This window comes from Malaclemys terrapin, chromosome 2 (assembly GCF_027887155.1).
Source record: "Malaclemys terrapin pileata isolate rMalTer1 chromosome 2, rMalTer1.hap1, whole genome shotgun sequence".
NCBI lineage: Eukaryota > Metazoa > Chordata > Testudines > Emydidae > Malaclemys > Malaclemys terrapin.
Window position 1 is genome coordinate 287,290,807 of NC_071506.1, and position 24,875 is coordinate 287,315,681.

Below are 24,875 nucleotides of genomic sequence, written 5' to 3' on the forward strand. Positions count from 1 at the left end.
TCATAAACAATCTGGAAAAAGGGGTAAACAGTGAAGTTGCAAAGTTTGCAGATGATCCAAAATTATTCAAGATAGTTAAGTCCAAAGCAGACTGTGAAGAGTTACAAAGGGATCTCACAAAACTGGGTGACTGGGCAACAAAATGGCAGATGAAATTCAATGTTGATAAATGCAAAGTAATGCACATTGGAAAACATAATCCCAACTATACATAGAATGATGGGGTCTAAATTGGCTGTTATCACTCCAGAAAGAGACCTTGGAGTCACTGTGGATAGTTCTCTGAAAACATCCACTCAATGTGCAGTGGCAGTCAAAAAAGCGAACAGAATGTTGGGAATCATTAAGAAAGGGATAAATAATAAGACAGAAAATATCATATTGCCGCTATATAAATCCATGGTACACCCACATCTTGAATACTGTGTGCAGATGTGGTAACCCCAATGATTAGGGGTATAGAATGGCTTGTGTATGAGGAGAGATTAATAAGACGGGACTTTTCAGCCTGGAAAAGAGACGACTAAGGGGGGATATGATTGAGGTCTATAAAATCATGACTGGTGTGGAGAAAGTAAATAAAGTGTTATTTACTCCTTCTCATAATTCAAGAACTAGGGGCCATCAAATGAAATTAATAGGCAGTAGATTTAAAACAAGCAAAAGGAAGTATTTCTTCATACAATGCACAGTCAACCTGTGGAACTCCTTGCCAGAGGATGTTGTGAAGGCCAAGACTATAACAGGGTTCAAAAAAGAACTAGAGAAGTTCACGGACAGGTCCATCAATGGCTATTAGCCAGGAGGGGCAGGAATGTGTCCCTGGCCTCTGTTTGCCAGAAGCTGGGAATGGGCGATGGGATGGATCACTTGATGGTTACCTGTTCTGTTTATTCCCTCTGAAGCACCTGGCATTGGCCACTGTCAGAAGACAGGATACTGGGCTAGATGGACCTTTGGTCTGCCCAGTATGGCCGTTCTTATGTAATGCACATGATGCTCTTAGCTGCCGGCACTCAGCAGGGACCTGCTGGTGTCTTGGTGGTGAAGCGTCTCCAGCAAAGCTTTGTTCCCTTAGAGCGGGCGGGTGAAGGTGCTTCTCAGTGCCAGGATCTTCCCTGGCTCGGAGGAAATCAGTGCCATGACCAAGGCCACCAGCGCGTGGGGCTCTTGGCTCAGGCAGACCCTCGTTTTGAGAGTGCTTCTGCACCGTGCTGAGCTGGCCTCTACACAAGGGCCCTTTTGGGCTGGACTTCTCGGGGCTGCCCTGGCAGAGGCAGAGTTGTTCACCTGAGTCCAGGGAGCAAGTGGAACGATTCCTGCAAGGTGCGGTGAGTGCTGAGAGAGCTGCAGCTTTACCCATCTCGCCAGCGGCAAGGGCTTGGGCTCCTTTCCTTCTGTCTGTGCCAGCGCTGGAGTGTACGGTCAGGCTCCTGTGTGTGCACCATTGAGTCCAACACCACCAGGGACAGGGAGTCTTCATCCTTCCAGTGTTGGAGACGTTCCTTAGAAATGTCTGAGGCAGATCTGCTTCATCGGCCGCCATATGTCACCTTCAGCAGCAAGGCTGCAAATCTGGTGTGTTGCTTGAAAACCACTGACATTTCTGACTTCTGCTTCCCTCCCTGCGGGCTGGGGCTTGGCAGCTTGCATGGAATCTTATCCAGTTGCTAGATCTCGTCCAGCTTGGGTACGTGACCCAGTTTCACTCCATTCTGCCGCCCCATTGCGCTGCAGGGATCCCTCCTGAGGAGCTGCTCAGAGCAGAGGTGAGCTCCTCAGGACAGGTTTTCTCATCCAGCATGTGAAATGGCCTCTTCCCTTTGTGGCCCTCCAGAGACCAACTACATGGGCCAGACCGGACAGTCTCTACGCAAAAGAATAAATCAGACATCAAGAATTGTAACATTAAAAACCCAGTAGGAGAGCACTTCAGTCTCCCTGGACACTCAATAACAGACTTGAAAGTGGCCATTCTTCAACAAAAAAACTTCAAAACCAGACTCCAACGAGAAACTGCAGAACTGAAATTAATCTGCAAACGGGACACCATCAGATTAGACTTGAATAAAGACTGGGAGTGGCTGGGTCACTACAAAAAGTAATTTTCCCTCTGCTGATACTCACAGCTTCTTGTCAACTGTTGGGAATGGGCGATGTCCCCCTTGATTGCATTGGCCTTGTTGGCACTACAAAGGTAATTTTCCCTCTGTTGATATTCACCCCTCCTTGTCACCTGTTGAGAATAGGCCACTTCCACCTTAATTGAATTGGCCTCGTTAGCACTGACCCCCCACTTGGTAAGGCAACTCCCATCTTTTCATGTGCTGTAATATATATACTGCGTACTGTATTTTTCACTCCATGCATCTGATGAAGTGGGTTTTAGCCCACGAAAGCTTATGCCCAAATACATTTGTTAGTCTCTAAGGTGCCAACAGGACTCCTCGTTGTTTTTGCTGATACAGATTAACATGGCTACCACTCTGAAACCTAGCTTCCTTGGGAAGTTCCATGTGTTGCCCTGTCCCCTCTAAACTGGCTTGGAGCTCTCTGCCTAACGATGTCTGTGTCTGTGTGGCTGTCGGAATGATGCCTCTCTCTGCGGAGGGACAGTGTCCGTTCTCAGTGCAAGGGGCTGCACCAAGGGGAGTCACCAAATGCCTGGGAGTGGCTCATGTCCATCTCGGGTGTCAAGATGTTCCCATCGCTAGACAATTGGCTAGTTTGTCCCTGTTCTCCTCAGGCATTCAGGGAATCATTCAAGGTGTTCCAGGCCCTCGGTCTCTGGATTCGAGACAAGTCCACTCTCTTGCCTGCCCAAAGAATATCCTTTGTGGGGCCATCGAGGCTCAGGCCAGGCCAAGGCATTTCTTCCAGGAATGTTTGCCAGTTACCCTTCTCCTGAGGCAGGATCCTCAGAGATCAGTGGGAGTCTGCCTGGGACTAAGGGACATCTGGTCTCGTCACACATACGTTGGCATCGCTGCAAATGAGGCTGCCACAGCCCTGGCTGGCTGCAGGATTCACACTCAGTGCAGATGACGAGGCAGTGTTCCCTGGCCCACCTCTTGGTGGGAGCTCCTGGGCGCTGGGCTGAAGGGAGTGCAGCTGAGTTCTCCGAGCCCCTCCGTGGGATGATCACCGAGGCTGTGGCTGGTTCCCCAGAATGGACAGCTCGTGGGAGTGAGATGTTTGGGGACCATGTTCTGCAGCAGTGTCTGGAACCGAGAACTGGGAGATAGGCTGGAAAATCGTCTGTGCTGCTGCTCAGGGGATGTGATGTTGTGTTGCCCAATCACATGTGAACACTTCCTATTCTATCACCAAACCAGTGCATATTCCCAGACCTGTTAGGTGGGAATGGCTCTGTGGGACTGGTGCTTGGCTCGTCATCCTGCTGGCAAAGAGAGCACTGGAGACAGCCGTGGGCACGGGGAGGAAGGCTGGGTCTGGTGGTTGGAGACCTGGGTTCAGTTCCTGCTCCACAGCAAACATCCTTTGTGATCCTGGCTGTGTCCCGTGGGGCTTGTCTGCACTAGACATTACTGTGCAACAAGCCAGAGTGTGAATCTGCAGCGCCCTCGCTGGCCACACAGTGACGTCCCATGTAGACAAGCCCTTGGTCTCTCTCTCTGTGCCTCAGTTTCCAACTGCAAAATGGGGTAACAGCTCTGCCCCCCCTCACAGGGGCACTGTGATGATAAATACACTAAAGATTGTGAGGAGCCCAGATGCAGTATCTATGACAGGGACAGGAATCCTGCTTGAAACAGGCCCCGGTGGATCTGCTGTTAAAGAAGTGGCGGACCCCTCTCCAGCAAGCATCAGTGTGAAGTGCCCTTCGCTCTGCCCCAGAGACTCCATCCCATGGCCGTGCTAGGCTGGAGCGTCTCCCCGCTGCCAGAGCTCGAGTCATGCTGGTTGCTGCAGCCTGGGCTAGGCCCTCCCAAATCTCTTATGGGAGCCGTCATTTTTCCTACTGGTACCCTGAGCCCTGCTGTCTCAAGGAGATGGGCTGATCCTGCCTCCTGCTCGGGAATCGCACCGCCTCCTGGCCTGAATCTCAGGGCAGCATTTCAGACCTGCTGAGCCCAGCAGGCGAGCAGACGGCATGCAGAAAGCCCTCTGCTCTGGGGAGGGAAAAGGTTCTCTGTGGGCAGCAGATAATGTTTGCCTGTCCCCTGCCTGTCTAATCTCTTTGGGACTGTTGGCTAGAGCTGAAGTCTCTGGGCCGCTCCTTGTCTTCTCCCCAGGAACCCCCCAGTGGAGAGTCCGGCTGATTTTAGTCTCCCTGCTGTTGCAGGATTCCTGAAGCCCTGGCTAATACCTCCAGAGAGCCTGCTGCATCATGGGACTTCGCCTGGAGCGCTCTCTCCTTCCTGCCTTTGAAGACCCTGGGCCATATCCTCGTGGGGTGTAAACGGAGGCTGCTCCACTGGAATCACTGCAGCTATTCTGACTGACCCGGCTGAGGGTCTGGCCGGATGGCTTCCTCGCCGTTCCGTTAGCCTGACTCCGCGTGCTACGTCTGTGCTACGAGGGAGGGGTGCGATCCCCAGGTCGCGTAGACGCACTCGCGCATTGAGAGAGCGCGCTGAAATACGTAACGTCGCCGGGGTAGCCTGGGCAGCCCCAAGTACATACCCCGGGGGCTCAGCGGGTTTGTACCTGGCACAGCCAGCCCCTGCCTGTGCTACTGCAGCTCCGCTCCTGGTTTTAGCAGGTGGCGTGTATGCGATTCACGCCCTGGGCGTAACACAGACATTGGCTCAGGGAGGGTTCGGTTTTAATAACGGATCCTCCCTTTGCTGTATTCTACAGGGGCTAACGTGTCCTGAGTCCTCATCCCAAACGTATGCCAGAGGCGCTGTCTGCAATCCACCTGCATCAGACCTCTCTAATCTCCCTGTTCTCGGCCAAGGACTTCGCCCCCCAGGGAAGTCAGACTCCGCGTTGTAGATGTGAGCAGGGCCGGGGCTTCTTGTCTGGCCAGGACTTCACCATTTAGGAAACTTCCTAAACTTGTTGCATCCTCCGGGGATGAAAGCACAAGGGATGTATCTCCACTCAGCACCCGGCTAGTGGCATTAGCCTGCGGTGTCTTGTCTAGGGTGACAAGGCCTGAGGGCTCACCCTGCCAGGGAGAAGGGGGCAGCAGTGGCCTGCCTCTGCCAGGTCTCCAGGCTAGAACTATAGCGTGTGTCTACACTGCAGCTGGGGCAGACTCACACTTCCTGCTGCAAACAGTGGTGGAGGTTTGGGTGCTCATGGGTCTGGGCTTGGGGGCTGGGTCCCACCTGCAGCGAGAGACCCCTTATCAGCAGGGCTGCTCCCGGAGTTCTGTGCAGATACTCACGCGGCACCACTCTCAGCCGGGCGTCGAGCTGAAGTCACTTCGGGAACCAGTTCTGCATCCTGCCGCCGCTGGGTCTGTACAGCCAGCTCGGACTGTGGGACGAGGCAGAGGCTCTGGCGGGGGTGTTCGTGGGCTGGCTCTCCTTCCCCTTGCAGGCTTCTGGGCTGTAGTGGAAGGAACTGAGGCACTCGGGCTGTTTTGGAGCCCCCGGGCTCCTTGGTTCCAGTGCCTGGATGGCCCCAGCAGGCTCTGCCCTCCAGCAGCTTCCCCAAGCTCGGCGGCACCCCACGAGTGTGCACGTGCAAAGGCAGTGCTCTAGGAACCCTGGCTCCTGAGGGAAGCGCCTACTTCCTGAGCCCTTCAGTGCCCCAGTCCTTAGGAGCGGGGCCTGGGTAGCGTTTATAAAGCCGCTGCTCTAGCTGGGGGGCACAGCGGGGAGCAGCGCATTTCCCTGCGCCCACAGAAACACGCACAGCCTTGGCTTTCTGGTATCCTCCGGATGCAGAACCCCAGTGGCCTTGCTTGTCCCCCTTCCATCTGCCGGGACCCGCCACAGACAGCTGTTCCGAAGGGAGCTCTTCCCCTGCAAGCCGTAACCGCCGCCCCCCACGTGCGTCCAAACCTGCCCCCTCCATTGCTGCCCCTCCCCTGCCTGGCTGCGGAGTTTGTGACTTGCAGCTGTAGGATGCAGGGGCGGTGCTGGGCTTGGCGTTCCTTGGTCCAAGGGTGGAAGTGCCGTCGCTATGGCGATTATCCCTGTCACTTCTTATTCCTCGTAGTCCGTACAACCCCCCGCAGCTCCCAGAGCAGGGGTGGGTCAGGCCTGCGGGATCCGAGTGTCAGAGCAAGTACACACAGCAGGGCCCGGAGAGAATCTGTTCCTCGGAGGGATTCGGGGTCGACACTCCGTCTTGAGCAGGAGAGAGCCGGGACAAGAGCTGATGGCAGAATAGGCAAATGAGCTCTGGGCGCCGTGGTTCCAGAGAGAGGACGGCAGACACAGCAGCTGTTTTCTGCACCACCTGGTTATTCAGAGCAGCGCCTTCACCTGCCAGGCATCTTTCCTGCATGTGATGGTGGCAGAGAAAATGAGACTGCCCAAGACACACACGTCATGGCCCTGCTGCCCTCGGTTCAGGGCTGTGTGTACCCTGCGTGGGATCTCACAGCTGTCCTGCGTGTTTATGCTCGTTCAATGAAGGAATTTCTGCCGAAGGTCTCCGCATAGGCAGCACATCCGTCGGACTGTGCTCCCTCGCCACAAAAATACAAACCCAAACCAACCAGGAGGGAAACGGCCGTTCGGCCAAAGTGCAAACTCACCACCCAAAGTCCCTCGCGGTACCTGTAGCTACAATCGCTAATAATTCCTGCCTGTGTGAGGGGCACCCCTCCCAATGCTGTACTGATGCCGTTGTGATCAGTGGGGCACTGGCTGGAGCCCCACATGTAGGAGAGAGGAGCGCTCCTGGCAGGGCATTCTCTGCACGGCCCCTCACCGGGGCGCCTGCTCCCCCCGTTCCCATGTGCATCAGCCATTCTGTAGAGCTGTCTGCTGTCCCCAGGGTGGGCAGGGCTCCAGCAGGAGACTGAAGGCCTGGGCTCTGAGCCTGTGCTTACCGGGTGGGTCACAGGAGACGGGGTGTTTATCTTTGTTTAAACATGGGTAGAGGAGTGTCTAGACTGGGGGGCTCCCAGTTTGGAGGATGGAGGTGCCGAGTGCCCAGGTTGGAGGACAGGGATGGGGCGGTTGGGATGGGGGCACCTGGAGCATTCGAGGCGGATCACAGGAGCAGCTGGGATGAAGGCCAGGGCTAGCTGGTGTGTTTGGCGCATGCCCAGTTCAGGAGCTGGCTGTGTGAACTGCTGCATCCTCCTCCGCTTCTGCGGGAGCCCCTCCGCTGCCCCAGGTGCCTTGCAACTGCTTTCCAAAGCTGCAGCAGCCGATGGTTCAGCCTGGCCCCGTTCTGAGACCAGGGCTTGGATACGGAGCCAGTGCCAGAGACTGATGGGTGTGTCCCAAGGAATTATGGGCATTTGACCTTTTCTCCTGCAGTTCACCTGGGCTCCTAGAAGATCTTTCACAACTCCCCTGAAGCCACTGCTTTATGGAGCAGTGCCAGGAACTGTGGGACACGTCCCCGAGGGCAGGGCAAACTGCAGTGGTACGGCGCTCTCCTGAGGCAGCCGCAGGCTAGATGTGCCGCTGGAGTCCCCGGTGCCACAGCGAGGGGCAGTTTGAAGCCCCAGGTATTGGCTGCAGGCAGAGGCAGAGGCAGGGGGTCTCTCTGAACGGCTCTGGAGATGCAGTTGGGTGCGGAAAGCCGTCTGACCCTAGCCCCTCTCTTCTCTCTTTCAGTGGCTCAGAAGGTGGTGGCCCTGCGGAAGAAGCAGCAGCTCTCCATAGGGCCCTGCAAGTCCCTGCCCAATTCACCCAGCCACTCGTCTGTCTCCGCTGCCTCTATTCCTTCTGTGCACATCAACCAGGTGAGATATGGGACCCCCACCCCAGCACTCCCCCGCTGACTGAAAGGTCAGGCCTGTCTCTGCCTAGCCCCTGTCTCTGAACACACACCCTGGAGTAGCCAGTGCAGCTGGAAGAGCAGCCGGCGGCGGGCTGCCGGCCTAGGGCCCAGAACAGCTCACTGCCTGCCTGGGGCCAGGGGCCTGTAGGGCAAGCAGCATGGGGCCCCCAGAGCCCTGGGGCAGCGTGTAGAGTCTAGCCTGGCTACCCCGGGCCCTGTAGATGGGGGAGCTGGATGTAGGGGAGGCCGATGGTCCCTCCCGCAGCGTGGGGGATGCTCCAGAGGCTCCTAGAGGGCGCTGGGGGAAGCCCAGGGGGTGGGGTGAGTTCCTGGGAGCTGCAGCTCCAGGGCTAGGAACAGGCTCTATGCCAAGGCCCGTGGCTGTCCCCTGCCATGCACCAGGGGCAGGGCCAGCCCTGCGGGGAACCCCAGGGACCCAGTGCAGGGTACCGAAGGTGGTGGAGGAGGAGGGGTTGTGTTGATGGGGTTCTGGGGAAGGCAGAGTCCGTGCAGAAGGGATGGGCTCCACCATCAGCAAAGGGAGCCAGGCGGCCAGCAGAGAGCAGGCCAGGTTTGGGGGTAACAGTCTAGGAGCTGGGAATGCCACAGGGCCTGAGGAGCCCTGGTCAGGCAGGCACAGGCCTCCACTGGGGCGGTCACTGAGCCAAAGGGACTGCTGTAGCCAGGGCAGAAATCCCAGCTGACCTGGGGCAGGGACAGGCTGAGTTTGGGGAGAGACTTTGGGGGCAGACCGCTCCAGAAGCAGGATGGGGCGTTGCACCAAGGAATGAAACAAACTCTAGAAATGGGTCTGCTCCGCTGAGAGATACTGATGAGTGAAAGGCCGTGACTCAAGGCCTGGCCCCAGGAGGGGAGTGTGAAGAACAGGCACAGAGCTGGTGGCTGTACCCCACGCAGGCAGGGCAGCCGGAGTGGGGAGAGGGGCACTCCGCACAACAGATCCCTTGAGAACACGCCTAGCAGAGACATGCACACAGCAGATCCATTTGGTGGAGAGGGAGCTGAACGGTTTCTGAACGGGCTGATGTGATGGGGTGGCCTGTGATAGCTGGGGCCGGACTCAGTGACCCAGGAGGTGCCTTCCAGCCCTGTGCACCCCCCCCCAGGGTCAGACTGTACCAAGGGCATCCAGCTCCGGGACAGGAGACCTTTCACGCAGTGCTGAGGGAGATCGGAGAGGCAGCGAGGTCTAAGCAAACAGTTGTAATGGGGGACTTCAGCTCCCTGCATTTAACTCAGTCAGTTCTCACAAGGGGGTTTCTCCACGCTGGAAATGACTGTCTTGGAGTAGCTAATCCTGGAGCACAGGGAGTGCTCCCAGCGCACAGCCGCGGGTTCAAGGAGTAACTTGGGTGAGCCGCCAAGTACCAGTGACCGTGGGATGGACCAGTTCACTGTCCTGATGGGAGGGAAGGTACCAAACACCGGCCCAGTGACACTCGGCTCTGGGAAGGGGGATTCCAAACCCTGAAGATCCTGGCGTCCAAAGTGAGGATGTTACAATCTTTCGACTCAGCGTGGGAGCCCGGAGGCACCAAAACAGAGTCCGAGGAGGCAGGGAAACTATAGACCGCAAAGGTGGCAGGGCAGCAAGAGCTTAGCCAGTCTGGCTACGTGACCAGGTTCCAGGGTCCCCGAGGCAAACAGACCCCTTCCTGGGCCGGGGACATGCAGCCAAGGGTGGCCCGCAGAAGGAACAAACTCCGGCAGGTAAGGCGTGCGCGGAAATGGGGAACATGAGCGAATTTAAAGAGCAAATATCCGAAGACTTCGAAACAAAATATTGTCGGAGTGTTTGAGAAGCAGGAAGGCTGTGAAAAAATGGGTGGGTTCTTGGGAGCCCGGGGGAAGGGCGCAGGTAAGGAGGAGGAGGACATTGCAGAGAGCCATCAGTCTTCCATCCAGAGAGGATGTTGGGAGATGGCTGCCCTGTCCCTGCAGGTAAAGGTGAGGCGCTGGGTACGAGAGGAGGTGCTGGACACACTAGGGAGCAGCAAGTCTCTGGAACTGGATGTTTGTCTGCCCAAGAGTCTGAGCTGAGCTGCTAGCGAGAGTTCGCGTCTTTTATTCAAATCCGCTCCCACAGCAGAGACCTGGAAGGTACAAACACTGTCCCTGCCTCTCAGAGCTGGGAGCCTGACTCCAGGAGCACTTAACGTGGGTGAAACAAGGATTAAACACAGAATTGAACATGCCAAGGTGGTGAGGAGATAACAGGGCTGCCAGAATGACGTCTTTCACTGGGTGAGTTTCTATTAGAGTTCATGGGCTTGGTCCTTCTCTTAGAGTCACAGAGTTTAACGGCCAGAAGATGCCACCAGATCATCTGTCTGACCTCCTGTCTAGCCCAGCACCTGCCCACTCAGCGCAACAACCCGGCTGAGACACACGGGAGGCGACTGATGTGCCGCAGGCAGAGACTGGGTGGGACTGAGGTGCACCATGCTCGAGCAATGGCAGGGAATGATAGCGAGAGAGACCCAGATAATCCCGGCGAGTGATCTGCACCCACACGCTACGGAGGGAGGCGAAAAGGTCACAGCCAGTCTGACCTGGGGGAAGATTCCTTCCTGGCCGCACATGTGACAGTTCACTAGACCCTGAGCATTGGAGGAGAAGACAGCGAGCCCAGCACTGAGAGAGCACCTCATCCTGCAGCCCTGGCCGTCCCCGCCCAGTGATCTCTGCACACCCTCAAGGGCTCTGAAGCCAGTCTGTGTTCCCTGGGCCTCTCGCACCCAGCTACTGAAAGGAGCCATTCCGTGATCGGGGCCGGACCGGCCAGTGGGCTCCTCAGAGCCGATACCAGCCCCCCGAGAGAGCTCCTGTCCAGCTCTGCCCATTCTGCCTCATTCCTCTGCTCCTGCCAGAGCCTTGGCCCTCGCTGCCCCCTTCCGGCAGCCTCTTGGCTGTGTTCTGCCAGCAGGGGCTGCGCTCGCCTGGCGCTCGTGGGCTCTCTAGGTAGCCATTGGGGCTAGTTCCAGTCTCTTTCCCCCTTCGGGGATGTTTCATGTGAACCATTGCTGAGAAGAGGGGGCCTCCGTGCTCCGTTGGGGATCATCAAGGAGGGGCGTTGCCTTTTGGGGGCCAGGGTTTCTCCTCCCATTGTTCCCTCACCCCCTTCCTTTTGGGCATGTGCGCTTGATCCTGAACTTACCATGTCCCAGCAAATTCACCCAGTGCCTCAGGGGTGGATGGTAACCCCCACCTCCGTCACGCCCAGCCTAGAGCCTCGAGATCAGTTCCCAGCTCTTACGTACCCGTGACCATGTGTCTGGCTCACTGGGGTATCTCCGAGGCCCAGTGCAGGTCACGGCCATTCGGCCTGCTGTGGCCCCAGCAGGCTTTACCAAGCGCCTGGTGGGAGGGACAGCCGTCCTCTGATGTCGGGGCACATGCTGGGGAGAATGCAGGAGGTTTTGGTAATATTTCTATAAACACTATGTGTGACTCAATGTCCCCACTCCCTTTGTGTTGCTGCCCACTGGGTGCGAAGGGGTTAACTTCCTCTCTGGGACCAGGAGATAAGAGCTCGGAATGGGAGGCCTGGCCACATCTGGGCCTCTGCGGAGACGCTGGAAACCTCCGCCATGCAGATTAGTTTAAACGATTGGCAGCAGAGGAAGCTGAAGTGTGAACCCAGCGTGTGGAGACAGAGGCACTGAGGTGGGAGCCGCTGGGTATTAGGTGTGCAGCTGCGGACACCCAGACCTGCAGCCGGAGCGGGAGAGAGGGTGTCAGGGAGTCAGAGCAGCTGCGTCTGCCAGCGTGGGCTCTGCCTGACACTTGGCTTCCCCGTGCCAACCTGAGGACTCTGAGTCCAGGTGATAGATAAACGCTGCCTTGTTGTGAGCGGGCCGTGCTGCAGACACGCCTGGTTCTTGTACAGACTCCTGCCCCGAGGACCGAACTGTCGCCTTCGCTTGTAGCGAGCCGGTCCTGCTGTCACTTCAGTCACAGCCCCCCTGGCTGCAGCCTCTGCCTGCCGTCCGCCTGAGCCTACCTGGTGCTCACCCGACTCCTCCAGGGTGTTACTCCATCAGAGGGCCACGCCCAGCTAGCAGCTCCGCCTGGTCTGCTGGGACCCAAGAAGGACTGTTCCCTTTATCACCAGTCTCTCTCGGTGGCTGTTGCCACAGCCAGAGATGGTGAGCTGCGAGCCCTGAGGCCTTGCTTTCCTACGTGGTGCTCATAGGCAGGGGGAGGCTCAGTCCCTGCCCCAAGCCTTCTCCAAGGTGCGTTCTTGCTCCCATCTGAAGCAGGCAGGTGACCGACCTGATTTCTCACCCTGGGGAGGCGAGGCTGCATGGCTTGGGTGCTCAGAGAGCCCTTTCTGCTTATCCAGATAGGACAAACCACTCTGGAGTTGCCGGTAGTTTGCAGCCCGCGGTGATAGCTCTGGGGGCAATCTTTTCCCCACAGGTTATCCCACGGGACCAGCCCAGTTTGTTGTGAGCTGCAGGCCTCTCCCCTCCCGTGGGTATCGGCGCTGCAGCTCCTTTAGCAAGACGTAGGAACCTGGCTACCAGAGAGCTTGGCAGGGTTGCACCATGGAGTTGTCTGCACCTTGCCTAGATCTGGCTCCCTCCTCAGACCCCACCTGCCTCGTTCGGGAGCTGCTCGCTCGTCGTGGGATTGTCAGCGGTGTGTGTGGATCCTCACTCGATCAGTGAGGGAAGGGCGTGGCGGGGGAGGCTGCATCCCCGGGGGGACGCCTGGCGAGATGCTGCCGGATGCACAGTATGCCGGCGCAACCCCAATGGACGCTGCTGGCCAGGAGGCCCCGCATGTGCCCCGGCAGTGGGATCACCCCGGACAATTGTCACCAACAGCTGGTTACTGTACAGTCAGGAGCCATTCTTTACAGTGTGCACGTGGCCTGAGGAACTCACTGCCACTAGACCGCATGGAGTCCGGGGGCTGAGCAGGAATCAGACCAGGGTCAGAGGTTTGTCTGGATACAGGCACATCTGGAGCTGCCACGGGGGGTGACGAGTCTGGCAGGACTCCCTGGCCTACTTTGGGGTGTTTGCAGCCTCCCCGGGCAGGGGCAGGAGAGAAGAACTGCTCACCACAGGACTTCTTGGCCTTCCTCATGCAGCTGACATTGTGCCAGCCGTGCCCTGCCTGGGCTGCTGGGACAGTCTGTGTAGCGGGGGTGCCGAGAGCATTGAACCGAACTAACCCTGCATACAGTGGAAACCCCACTGCACCCCTAGGACCAGCACCGAGGGGCTAGTCCTACAGTCCTCAGAGAAGCCAGCCCCGCTGCAGTGTCACGAGCCGCATCCCAGCCTGGGGAGAACACGGAGTCAGGGTTGTTGTGAGCTGTGTGGTCCCCCGCGGGCTCCAAGCCCTTGTCTGAGCCGGCTTCCCTGGGGCGCCAGGGACAGTCTGAGGTGGCCCTGCCGTGCGAGGTTGCACAGTGTGAGCACACCCAAGGAGGATGGTTGTAGGCACCCGGGGGGCAGCCTGCAGGCGGGTCCCAGTCGCACGCCAGCTCACCCAGCTCTCTCTCTTGCAGGCCACCAACGGCAGCGGCGCCTTTAGCGACTACTCCTCCTCCGTGCCCTCCACCCCCAGCATCAGCCAGCGGGAGCTGCGCATCGAGACCATCGCTGCCTCCAATACGCCCACCCCCATCCGCAAGCAGTCCAAGCGGCGCTCCAACATCTTCACGGTACGTGTGGCCAGCGGCGGGACGCACCAGGCAGGCGGGCGAGGGGAGAGAGGCCCCATCGGCACAGGGCGGCCCTGCTCACGGCCATTCGCATGCTGGGACCACCGAGCAGAGCGTGACTTCTGGGGCACGGAGAGGCTGTGGGGAGCACGATGCTGTGTGTGTGTGTGTGTGCGTGTGCACATCCTCTGTGTGCGTGTGAATTCTCCCTGTTTATGTGTGTGTGTATCCTCTGTGTGTATGTGGGTGCATCCTGTGTGTGTGTGCGTCCTCCGTGTGTGCATCCTCTGTGTGTGTGCATCCTCTGTGTGAATCCTCCCTGTGTGTGTGTGTGTGTGTGCGTGTGCGTTCTCCATGTGTGTGTGCATCCTGTGTGTGTGTGTGTGTGTGTGTGTGCATTCTGTGTGTGGGTGTATCCTCCATGTGTTTCCTCCATGTGCGTGTGCATCCTCCGTGTGTGTGTGTGTGTGTGTGTGAATCCTCCCCTTGTGCGTGTGCATGCTCCGTGTGCATGTGTATCCTATGTGTACATGGGTCTCCTCTGTGTGCATGAACATGTGCATCCTGTGTGTGTATCCTCCACGTCCATGTGTGCGAGTGCATCCTCCGTTTGTGTGCGTGTGCATCCTCCTCGCGGGGGGGGGGGGGGGTGAGGAGTGGCTCTGCCTGTGGGCGTGCAGCGCTGGTGCTCCTTTCCCGTCGCTCTCCCTGGGGCCCTGTCCCCCGAGCAGGGGCTGACGTCCCCAGCGGCCGGGGCTCTGTTTCTGCACTGGCTGAATGGGCCACGCAGGGTCTCGTGGGTGGTGGTGCTCAGAGCCAGCAATGGCACATGGAGCCCCTCTTGCATCCATGTGTGATGCTAGCTGGACACCTCGGAGCTTTGTGGGGCCCCTGCTGATATGTAGGGGGAAGGCTGGGCATATCTGAACCAGGGGATTGAGGGACCCCCAATCCCGTGACATCATGAGGAGTCAATTGGGGACATTTACAGCTGTTATTTCTGCTGGTTGTGTTTGCACCCCATCTCTCAGCACACTCTACACCCATGTGCACACACAGCCACCCCACTGTCCCCAAGGCACCTCGGCCTCCCCACACACCATCCCAACATGCCCCATGTGCACTTCCGTCCACCTGTCTGAACACACACAGCAATTAGGAACCCCACTGTTCCCCAACACCTGTACACGAGTGCACACACCTGTCCACTGTTCCCCAGCACCTGTACACCATTGCGCACACCTGTCCACTGTTCCCCAACACCCGTACACCAGTGCGCACACCCGTCCACTGTTCCTTAACACTTGTACACTGGTGCACACACCCATCCACTGTTACCCAACACCTGTACACCAGTGCGCACACCCGTCCACTGTTCCCCAACACCAGTGTGCACACCGGTCAACTATTCCCCAACACCCGTACACCGGTGCGCACACCCACCCACTCTTCCCCAACACCTGTACACCAGTGTGCACACCTGCCCACTGCTCCCCAACACCAGTGCGCACAACCGTCCACTGTTCCTTAACACCTGTACACCAGTGCGCACACCTGTCCACTGTTCCTTAACACCTGTACACCAGTGCGCACACCCACCCACTGCTCCCCAACTCCCATCCACTGCTCCCCAACACCTGTACACCAGTGTGCACACCCATCCACTGTTTCCCAACACCTGTACACCGGTGCGCACACCTGCCCACTGCTCCCCAACACCTGTACACCGGTGCGCACACCCATCCACTGTTTCCCAACACCTGTACACCATTGCGCACACCTGCCCACTGCTCCCCAACACCAGTGCACACACCCGTCCACTGTTCTCCAATACCAGTACACCAGTGCGCACACCCACCCACTGCTCCCCAACACCCACCCACTGCTCCCCAATACCTGTACACCGGTGCGCACACCCGTCCACTGTTCCCCAACACCAGTGCGCACACCGGTCCACTATTCCCCAACACCCGTACACCAGTGCGCACACCCACCCACTGCTCCCCAACACCTGTACACCAGTGCGCACATCTGCCCACTGCTCCCCAACACCGGTGCGCACACCCACCCACTGCTCCCCAACACCCGTACACCAGTGCGCACACCCGTCCACTGCTCCCCAACACCCGTACACCGGTGCGCATACCCGCCCACTGCTCCCCAACACCCGTACACCGGTGCATGCACATTCACTGCTCCCCATCACCTTTATTCCAGTATATGCACACACTCATTGCTCCCCAACACCCACACATACCCACCTTCCCAGTGTGCATACCCATATGCCCAATGCATACACCTCTCACTCACCTGCACCTCCCCAACACCCTCGTCCCCAGTGCACACAGTTCCCATTGTGCACCCCGCTGCTTCCCAGCCCCCTCCAGCACATGCACCCCCAACCTTGTCACCCCACCTCCGCTCAACAAGGGCCTGTAGCGTCTCCTACGTGGTCATGCCCACCGTGGTGCTCCAGTTCTAATGGATGTTCCTGCTCCCTCCCCCGCCGTTACTCTCGCTCATGTTCACACTTGCTGTTGTGCACCGGTGCACACCGGTTCTCTCATGCGCTCTCACGCTCGTCCACGCACCCACTGGTTCTGGACTCGCCGTCGGTTCATGTTCACGCTCTCCCTTTCGCTCCTGCTGGAGCGCGTCAGGCTTGTGGTGACATGCTCATTCTCAGCTTCTTCATTCTGGGCTCATGCTTCATCACTATGGAAGTCATCAATCGGGGCTCACGCTTGCTTGCCGTCTCTTGGGGGCTCCTGCTCGCTTGCCTTCTATGTGGGGCTCACGCTCGCTCAGTCTGGGGCTCACACTCACTTGCCCTTTGGGGGGCACATGCTCAGTCTGGGGCTCACGCTTGCTTGCCGTCTCTTGGAGGTTCCTGCTCGCTTGCCTTCTCTCGCTCAGTCTGGGGCTCACGCTTGCTTGCCGTCTCTTGGGGGTTCCTGCTCGCTTGCCTTCTATGTGGGGCTCACGCTCGCTCAGTCTGCGGCTCACACTCGCTTGCTCTCTGTGGGGTTCATGCTCGCTCAGTCTGGGGTTCTTGCTCACTTGACTTTGTGCTGGGGCTCACGCTCGCTGGCTGCACGCACATGACTCGCATCGGGGGGTGGCGGCGGCGGCAGCAGCAGGATTTGAAGGCGCTGATTTGCTCCCTCCCCCGCAGCTGGGCTGGGCAGAGCAGTTTGTCCGGCTGCTAGCGTGGCCAAGCACCCCGCCCCATCCCTGTGTACACGGGACAGGGGAAGCGGCAAGGCCTGCTGTCCCTGGGTCGGCTGGCCCCTCTGGGTGGGCGCGCAGGGCCTTGCCTAGGTTTCTAGCATTGGGGAGAGACACTAAGTACCCTGCTCTGGGAGCAGATGAGTCCCAGAGGCGGCTCACCCAGCTCTGAGCTGCAGTTTGTTCCCTGGAGTTTCATCTGCAGGCCTCCTCCCCTCCGGCTGTAAGGGCCCTACTGCCTCGGGCCCATCCTGTGTTCCTGTCCCGGTGAGTGAGGTGCAGGCAGAGGGTGTGTGTGTCAGTGGCCGCCAGGTGGAGACAGACTCCCGTTCTCAGTGATGGCTGCCTCCCGAGCTCGGCCTGCTGCTGCCTCTGGCTCCGCGCTCCATGGCTGGCCTGTCTGTCTGTCTGTCCCCACCGCCGACAGACGCATGTCCGTGTTCTGAGTGTAACTTGCCAAACTCTTTATTCTTTCGATATTTGCAGATATGTGCCACTGTTTCCAACTTTTCATCTACAAAAAGGCCTTTCCAACTCCTTCCAAATTAGAAGATCCAGGTGGTTACACACGGCACCTCTGTACAAATTCTCTCACTTTTCATTGCCTCTCCAGGGCCGGATAAGGGATGGGCACTGGGATTGATCTAAGATTAGAGGCTCGCCCGCCCGCCCGCCCTCCAGCCAGCATGGGTTCCCCTCCCGGAGACACGCAGGAGCCTTTTAACCCCCCCCAATGTAAAGTCTAGGAAGCGCTGAGACGGCCTGCGCCTGCACTCTAAGCTGGGACATTTCTGGGCCTGCCGGACGCTGTCTAGGCACTTTCCGTGTTCCGGGGATGCCAGCCGGACGACCCTCCTGGGATGGAAAGACCTGCAGACCCAGCGGGACCAGGGCAACGGCAGCAAGTGGAGATGGATGGGCCAAGGGACGCTTTGCTGCCACTAGCGCCTGCTGCTAGCACTCCGGCCCCTTCCTTCCTCCTGCATTTTCCTGCAGCCTGCATGGACTCCTGCTCCTCCTCCTCTTCCTCCTCGTGGCAGAGCAGCCATCTGTGTCTCTTTCATTTCTTCTCTTTCAATCTCCTGGTTTTATTCTGGGCCCAAAAGCGAGCGGATTGGTGTCCCAGGCGCGCGGGGCAGACACTCCTTTCTGATCCAAAGCACATGGGGAGCTCCCCACTTGAGGGAGCTCATAGGACACAAGGGAGAGACGTTGTTGCTGCCCTTCTGCTGCCATTGTTGTGATTCTGAATGTATTGATTGTGCTCCATGCCGTGTATGACTTGATATTTTCCTGTCTTAAGCACCTTGAATGAGTTCTGCTCAACAGACTGTATATTTCATATTGTATTTATTGGAGTTTGCTCTCACCACAGCCATCCTCAAGGAGTATCCGATACTGCTCTAGACTCTCTAGATGTATACTAGATAGTTATTGTCCATGCTCTTTTGTAAGGGGCTGGTCTCTCTGCCCAGTGACCTGTGCTACTTTGTATGGTGCAAGTGTGTTCACAGAATAAATCTGTTGGATTAGTAGGAGTGTGAGTTCCTTTCACTGCCTTGGCCTCTCCTGCTTCCATCCATGCTCCACCGACATCCCATGCTCTTCCTGTTTGTGTCACCGTGTGCTGTGTGCCCTCGAGGGAGTGAGGAGTCAGGGGCAGCCCTTTGCTGCGAGGAGAATGGCTCTGGGGCAGGGTGTTAGATGGTTTGGGGGGCTGGGCGGGAAGCTTGGGAGCAGGTGGGCTCTGGGGAGGCTAGGATGGGAGTTGAGTCTGATCACAGCGTCCTTAGAGGGGACGGGGAAGAGGCTGCCCGGGGGAGCGTGTGCTGGCCCGTTGGGGAGAAAAGTGGGCTGCGTGTTACTTCTTCCCCTGCCCCTGTGTCTAATGCGCCTGTGTCTCTTCTCTTCCAGTCTCGAAAGGGCGCAGACCCGGAGCGGGAGAAGAAGGTGCCGGAGTGCAAGGCGGACAGTATCGGCAGCGGGCGAGCCATTCCCATTAAGCAGGTTCGGATTCCCTGACCCTCCTAACCATGCCAGAGCACTGCCCGCGAGGGCAAGGGTCCTCGGGCCTCCTGCAGGGCAGTAGGGCTTCTGAGCCGGGGCCGGGGCGTGCTGAATGGATATGCCATGGGTGCATGCTGGGCGAGGCCATGCAGATCTCCAAGTGGTAGCGGGGGAGTGTCTGTCTCAGGCTCATTGTGTTTCCATGCATGTGTCGCTGTCACTGGCTCTGCGTTCAGTGTGTGTGTGTGCGTGTGCGCAGCCCCCACCTGTGCCCCCTTGTGTGTGTGCACCTGTTGCGTGGGTGTTTGCCATCCTCGTGCTGGTACTAATGCTCCCCAGCAGAGGGCAGCAGAGCGCCACTGAGGCTCAGTCGCTGGCTCCGGCTCCTGGCTCCGGCTCCTGGCCCCCCGGGGTTTGCTGTCTGAGGACACGCAGGCTCTGACCCCGTGTTGGGGAGCAGCGCGCGGTGACCGGCCCTGCACGGCCAGAGTGAGCCAGCTCAGGTTCTGCTCCTTCCCTAGGGTGGCTGGAGAGACGGGGAGAAGTGACTCCAGCCTGCAGCCGCTCTGTGTCCTGCAGCCCCAGCTGGGGTTCTGAGGGCAGGCTCCAGGGTGGGCAGATGTGGGAGTGGGGCCAGGGGCAGCTCCGGTGCAGTCCCGAGGAGGGGGCCCCAGGGCAGCGAGTGAAGGGGAAGGGAGGGGCCAGGTGTCATTCTGTTCCCATGGCAGCTCTGGGGGTGAAGACCGGGCCAGGTCTGGGTCGCTCGTGGGAAGGGGCAGCCGGGGCAGCTCTGGCTTCGGGGATAGGGAGAGCTGAGGTCAGCTCTGGCTCTGAGGCGATGGGGAGGGGTCTGCGGTTGGCTCTGGGCGATGGGGAGGAGTCTGCGGCTGGCTCTGGGGAGGGGTCTGTGGCTGGCTCTGGGCGATGGGGAGGGGTCTGTGGTTGTCTCTGGGCGATGGGGAAGGGTCTGCGGCTGGCTCTGGGGAGGGGTCTGTGGCTGGGTCTGGGTGATGTTGGAGGGGTCTGTGGCTGGCTCTGGGGAGGGGTCTGTGGCTGGCTCTGGGCGCTGGGGAGGAGTCTGCGGCTGGCTCTGGGGAGGGGTCTACGGTTGGCTCTGGGGAGGGGTCTGTGGCTGGCTCTGGCACAGCAGGGTGAAGGTAGGGAGGCCAGCGTGGCTCGGGCTCTGGGTAGGAAGGGGGACAGATACGATGCACACCCAGATCATTCCCCCCCGTCTCCCCTTGGGGTGGGGCCTGCTCATTGAGTCCTTTCCTCCCCACCAAAGTGGAGCTCGACCTGAGGTCCCCGTGGGCTGTTTAATCCCCTGTTTCTGTTAGCTGGGGGTTCTGGCCATCCCTTCCCCTTGCTCCCCTTTCTCCCTCGCGTGTGGGGCTGGCTGTGTCCCCGGGCCCCACTGCAGGGGTTGTGTGCTGGCCCTGGCTTTCCCGGCCCCTCTCCAGGTGTCTGCTGCGGGATGAACATAGACCCAGCCGCCCTGGCACCATCACTTTCCACAGGTTCATAGATGCCAAGGCCAGCAGGGACCTTTGTGCTTGTGAGAGGGAAAGTTTTGCCTCTCTGAGGCGCCCGGGGGTGTGTGTAATTGTCCCGGGTCACTGGGTCGGGCTGGAGACGGTTTTGTGTTGTACTGTTGAAGAGGGACTAGATATGGAACCTGGCCTGGTTGCTGCCAACTCTGACTGGAAGAAGGGTCACATGACCATCTCGTCTGACCCCTGGTGTAACGCAGGCCCCCCAACTATTCCTAGAGCCGATCTATCCCCCCCCCCAACGTTTAGAAGCAGTATCAGGGCAGGGTGGATCCATAGTGGCTGGGTTCCTGTGCTGTGCCTCTCCCCCCGGGTAGGCTGCCAGGTGGGAGGGCAGGGGAAAGTGCTGGGCAGAATCCCTGTGTGTAGGCACATGGCTGTACCCTCACTGCATTCGCGAGTCTGCCCCCAAGACTGGCCTCGGAAAGTTGCAATTCTCCATGTTCACTGGACTCCAGGAGCTGGGGCTTTCGGAGAAGCACCAAGTACTGCAGAAACCACAATAAAATCATGAGAACTGGCGACTTTGGTGGGACGTAGAGGCTGGGGCCCTGTTGTGCCGGGCTCTGTAGAAACGTGTCCCAGACAGTCCCTGGCCCAAGGAGCATGGTGGGATTTGTCCCAGTTGCCAAAGGGCAGTGCAGAATGTGGTCAGTCAGGGAGGCTCAGGTACGATGGGGAGCGGGAGTTTGAACTGCTGGCTGGACAGATCCTGTGCAGCGGCACCAGGATGTGCTTGGGCTTCTGGGGTGTCACGGTGTGGAGAAACCGACTGCCCTGACAGGGGGGCCCAGGGGACACTCGGCCTGCACTGCTTTCGCCCTGAGAGCAAGGAGCGAGCGATGCTGAAAGGCCCCGCATGGCTGGATGGGAAGCTTTAAAGTCTTTGGTTGTAGCAGCCCAGCAGGGTGCACAAGCTCTGTTCTGTCCTTGTCCCAGGAGTGCGCAGAGCCGTCTCTGCTCAGGTGCCCACAGAGCCTTCAGCTGGGAGAGCGGCTTGGATCAGGGCCTCCCTTCACTTCCAGCAGGTCCCGTTCCTTCCAGGACGTTCTCCCAGGGCTCCAGCTCTCGGAGCTGTGATGGCTCCCTGGCCATACCTCTGACCCCCAACTCTTGTGGGGTGACTTAGGTCCCTGCAGCTGACTGGCTGCACTGCCCCAGCATGCCAGTTACGGCTCCTCCTGGGCTTTCCCAGCCAGGCCAGGCCGGCTCTGCTCGCATGGCACGCTGCTGCTGATGGGGCTGGCCCCCGGTCTCTTCAGAGTGGTGTCAGCAGAGCCCTGGGAGGCTTTGACAGGCCCTGGCTCAGGGGATCCCAGCCTGCCTGAGGGATGGCAGCAGGTACTTTTTCCTTGTTTCTCTGGCCCCGTCACCGCAGCGTGGAGTGCCTCACGCTCTTTCAGGCTTCTGCATTCGCCCTCACTGTAGGCAGGCTAGTGATCATCAGGGAACTGGCCCACAGACATGGCGGGACCGGCCCTAGGAGTAACTAGCCAAACAGGAACCTGAACCCAGGTCTTCTGGGTCCTAGAGTAGAGTCCCAACCACTGGACCATCCTTTCTCCAGGTGCCACCTGAGACAGCTCTCCCAGGGCAAACACTGGCAGCTGCCAGAGGCTTGCTAGGCAGAGGACACCTTGCCCCCTGGGAAGCAGCATTTCTGATGTCTCTGCAGAGAGGTGGGGACCAGTGGATGCTGATACAGGTCCCCTTCCCTGAGGCTCTGAGGACCACAGTCCCATTTGATTTCTGCATGGTGTTGCATCCCAATGAACTGGTAGGCCCTGGAGATAGTAGAATATGGCTCTACCCTAACCACAACCCCCTTTCCAGGGACCCGTCCCATGAGAAACGACTGCACTGTGAAATCACCACCCTGCTGCTGCTAGCAAGGAGAGTGTGGCCAGAGCCATGCAAAGCAAACGAGTTTATTCTTGGAGGAAGAGAGGCTAAGATCCATTCCCCGGCTCCCGTCTGTGGTGAGGAGCTGGCCATAAACCTGCAGTGAGAGGTCCTCAAAGCCTCAGCAGGGGCGTGGGAAGGATGAAGTCTTGCCCCGCACTCTGGTTCAGGGCTCCCTACAGGGAGAGGTCATGAGGCCCCAATATTCCAAATGCAGAACAGCCGCCAGGGCTTCGGAAGCTGTTGCCGAGAAGTGCAAACCTTGTCACCGCTGCTCAGCTCTCCTGGGGTTGGTCCTTCCGAGGGGAGTGGGGATCTCAGGGACTATCCCCTCAGCAGATCCCACCTCTCCAGAGTGTCACGGCTCTGTGACCAGCTGGCTGTGTAATTGCGGAGGTGCTAACGCCCCCCCACTGACACAGAGGGACTGAGAATGGATATGGGCTAAGTGAGGTGGCTGGAAAGTGGGACCTTCTGCCTGGGCGTGTGTGGCCTCCGGTAGAATGCTGCCCAGTGCGCACGGCCAGTGCACGGGGGGAAACCTGCTACTCGTAGGTGACCTCCCTTATTCTCAGTCGAGTCTGCCTAGTGACCTTTCTGGGTCCCGTGGGGAGAGGATTGCAGTGCCGGTGGCTGAATTCATCCCCAGCTTCGGCGGCAGAGCCGCAGGGCCTGCGTGAGCGGGCTGCGTGCTCGGACAGGAGGCTGGTTAAGAGACTCCCGGAAGCAATGAGTTTGGGGGGTGCTTTTGCACCAGTGGGGAAGGCTGCTGTGCCGGGGAGCAGCACTGCCCCGCAGGAAGCTGGTGGTAGCCGCTGAGCCCTGCCAATCCCAGCACGCCCTGAGCCAACGTTCGTCTCCCCCAAACTCGTCGCAGACTCTAGAGCTGGAGGCCCAAGTCCCATGGCCCCCGTGTGAGACGGAGTCCAGCCTCCTCTCTCTAGCCCTTCCCCTCTGACCTGGCGGCAGACGCGGCCTCCTGCTGGTGCTGGTGCGCTGCACCTGAGGCTCCAGCTCCCCACCTGGTGCCCATCCTGTGGCCTCGGCAGGCCCAGGCCCGCACTGGGTGGGGAGAGGGTCTTTGTGGCTGGACGCTTGTCACCGAGAGCTGGGCTGGGAGGCTGCCGTTCCCAGCTGGTGGTTACTGGGAACAAACACACGTCCCCTTCCTCCTGCAGATGCTGCAGTCACATAGTCAGCCCTGGGGTCCCTGGGCCAGCTCTGGTTGGGCTGGCTTCTTCAGCGGGCCCAGAGCCGGGGACGACTCCTCCTCGGGATCTGGGACCATGCTGGGAGCTGAGATTACATTTAAATTGCCATTTGCATTTTCCAATCAATACACGACTTTACAATTAAGTTTGGTGTTAAAATTCTTAGCGAAAAGTGAGTGGAAGGGAGATTTGTGGAGTGAACGAGTCCTTTGGGGGCCATCGCGGCTCCCTGCCTCATTACACTGCATATTGCCGCTGCTGCCACTGCTTTTACTGTGCACCACCCAATCCGAACACAACACGCCGAGACAGTCGCACAGGCCAGCCTCGCAGGGCAGGGGAGGCGCCTCGGAGGCGGTGGGCTGGCCTGTGGTTCTTCCCTCCCGGCCTCTTCCCTTCTGTGACAGTCACACTGGGGGAAAGGAGCTAGCCAAGGATTCAGAACGTACAGGACTCCCCAGGGGAGGCCCGGGTAGATAAGGTGTAGGGATGTGTGTGGCCATTGGGAACACGCAGGATTTGTGGAGAGTGTGTGCGTGAGTATGTGGGGTTGGGGATTCTGTGGGGGGAGCTGGGGCATTGTGTGCACAGCCATGCGCGTGAGTGGGATGTGCTAGCACAGAGGTCTCCAGCCCTTTTGAGGTGGACCTCCCCCATTTGTGATGGTTCTGCCCCTGGGTTCACATGTGGCTGCTGCATCTCACCTGGGCTTTGTCCTTCTCCTCCCTCCTTTCTCTCCTCAGCTCCTTCTTATTTCTTTTTCTGTGTAGTATTGGGATTTTGCTCCGTTTTTCAGGAAATGGGAAAGCTGGATCTCCCTAGCTGCTTCTAGGTCCAGCCCCGACCCTAGAATGTCAGGGTTGGAAGGGACCTCAGGAGGTATCTAGTCCAACCCCCTGCTCAAAGCAGGACCAATCCCCAGACAGATTTTTGCCCCAGATCCCTAAATGGCCCCTCAAGGATTGAACTCACAACTCTGGGTTTAGCAGGCCAATGCTCAAACCACTGAACTATCTCTCCCCTCGTATCATCGAAGCAGAGAACAAGTCCCGCCACAGAACAGGGAGCCCTGATGCAAGCCACATTGCAGTGTCACAAAACCTGGATCCCGCCCTTGCTCCCTCCCACTTCTTTCTCCAACCCACACAATTTCTAATGCCTCAATACAGAACAAGTCTGCCTGCTTCCACTGCCCTGAAAATGTCTGAACCCTCATGTGCCCAACCCAGCCGTGCTGCAAAAACCTGGATCTAGATGGAGCTGGCAAAGTTTTGGCCCTGAACCCTCAATTTGTACAATCTAAATAAAGAGCGAGTCCAGCTGATGCAAACTCCACTGGAAATACCTGGAATCTGGGGCACCCTAGTTCAATAGTCTTGGAAAAGCACGACG

At 58.5% G+C, this 24,875-nt stretch overlaps 1 protein-coding gene across 1 annotated transcript in view; it reads left to right on the forward strand.

Moving 5' to 3' along the window:
• The window catches only part of AGAP3 (ArfGAP with GTPase domain, ankyrin repeat and PH domain 3), a 173,802-nt gene that overhangs the window by 59,616 nt on the left and 89,311 nt on the right, over nt 1-24,875 (forward strand). Inside the window, exons 7-9 of the mRNA XM_054016984.1 lie at nt 7,719-7,846; nt 13,430-13,585; nt 18,728-18,820. Coding sequence (XP_053872959.1) covers nt 7,719-7,846; nt 13,430-13,585; nt 18,728-18,820 — 377 coding nt within the window. The remainder of the gene's footprint in view (nt 1-7,718; nt 7,847-13,429; nt 13,586-18,727; nt 18,821-24,875) is intronic.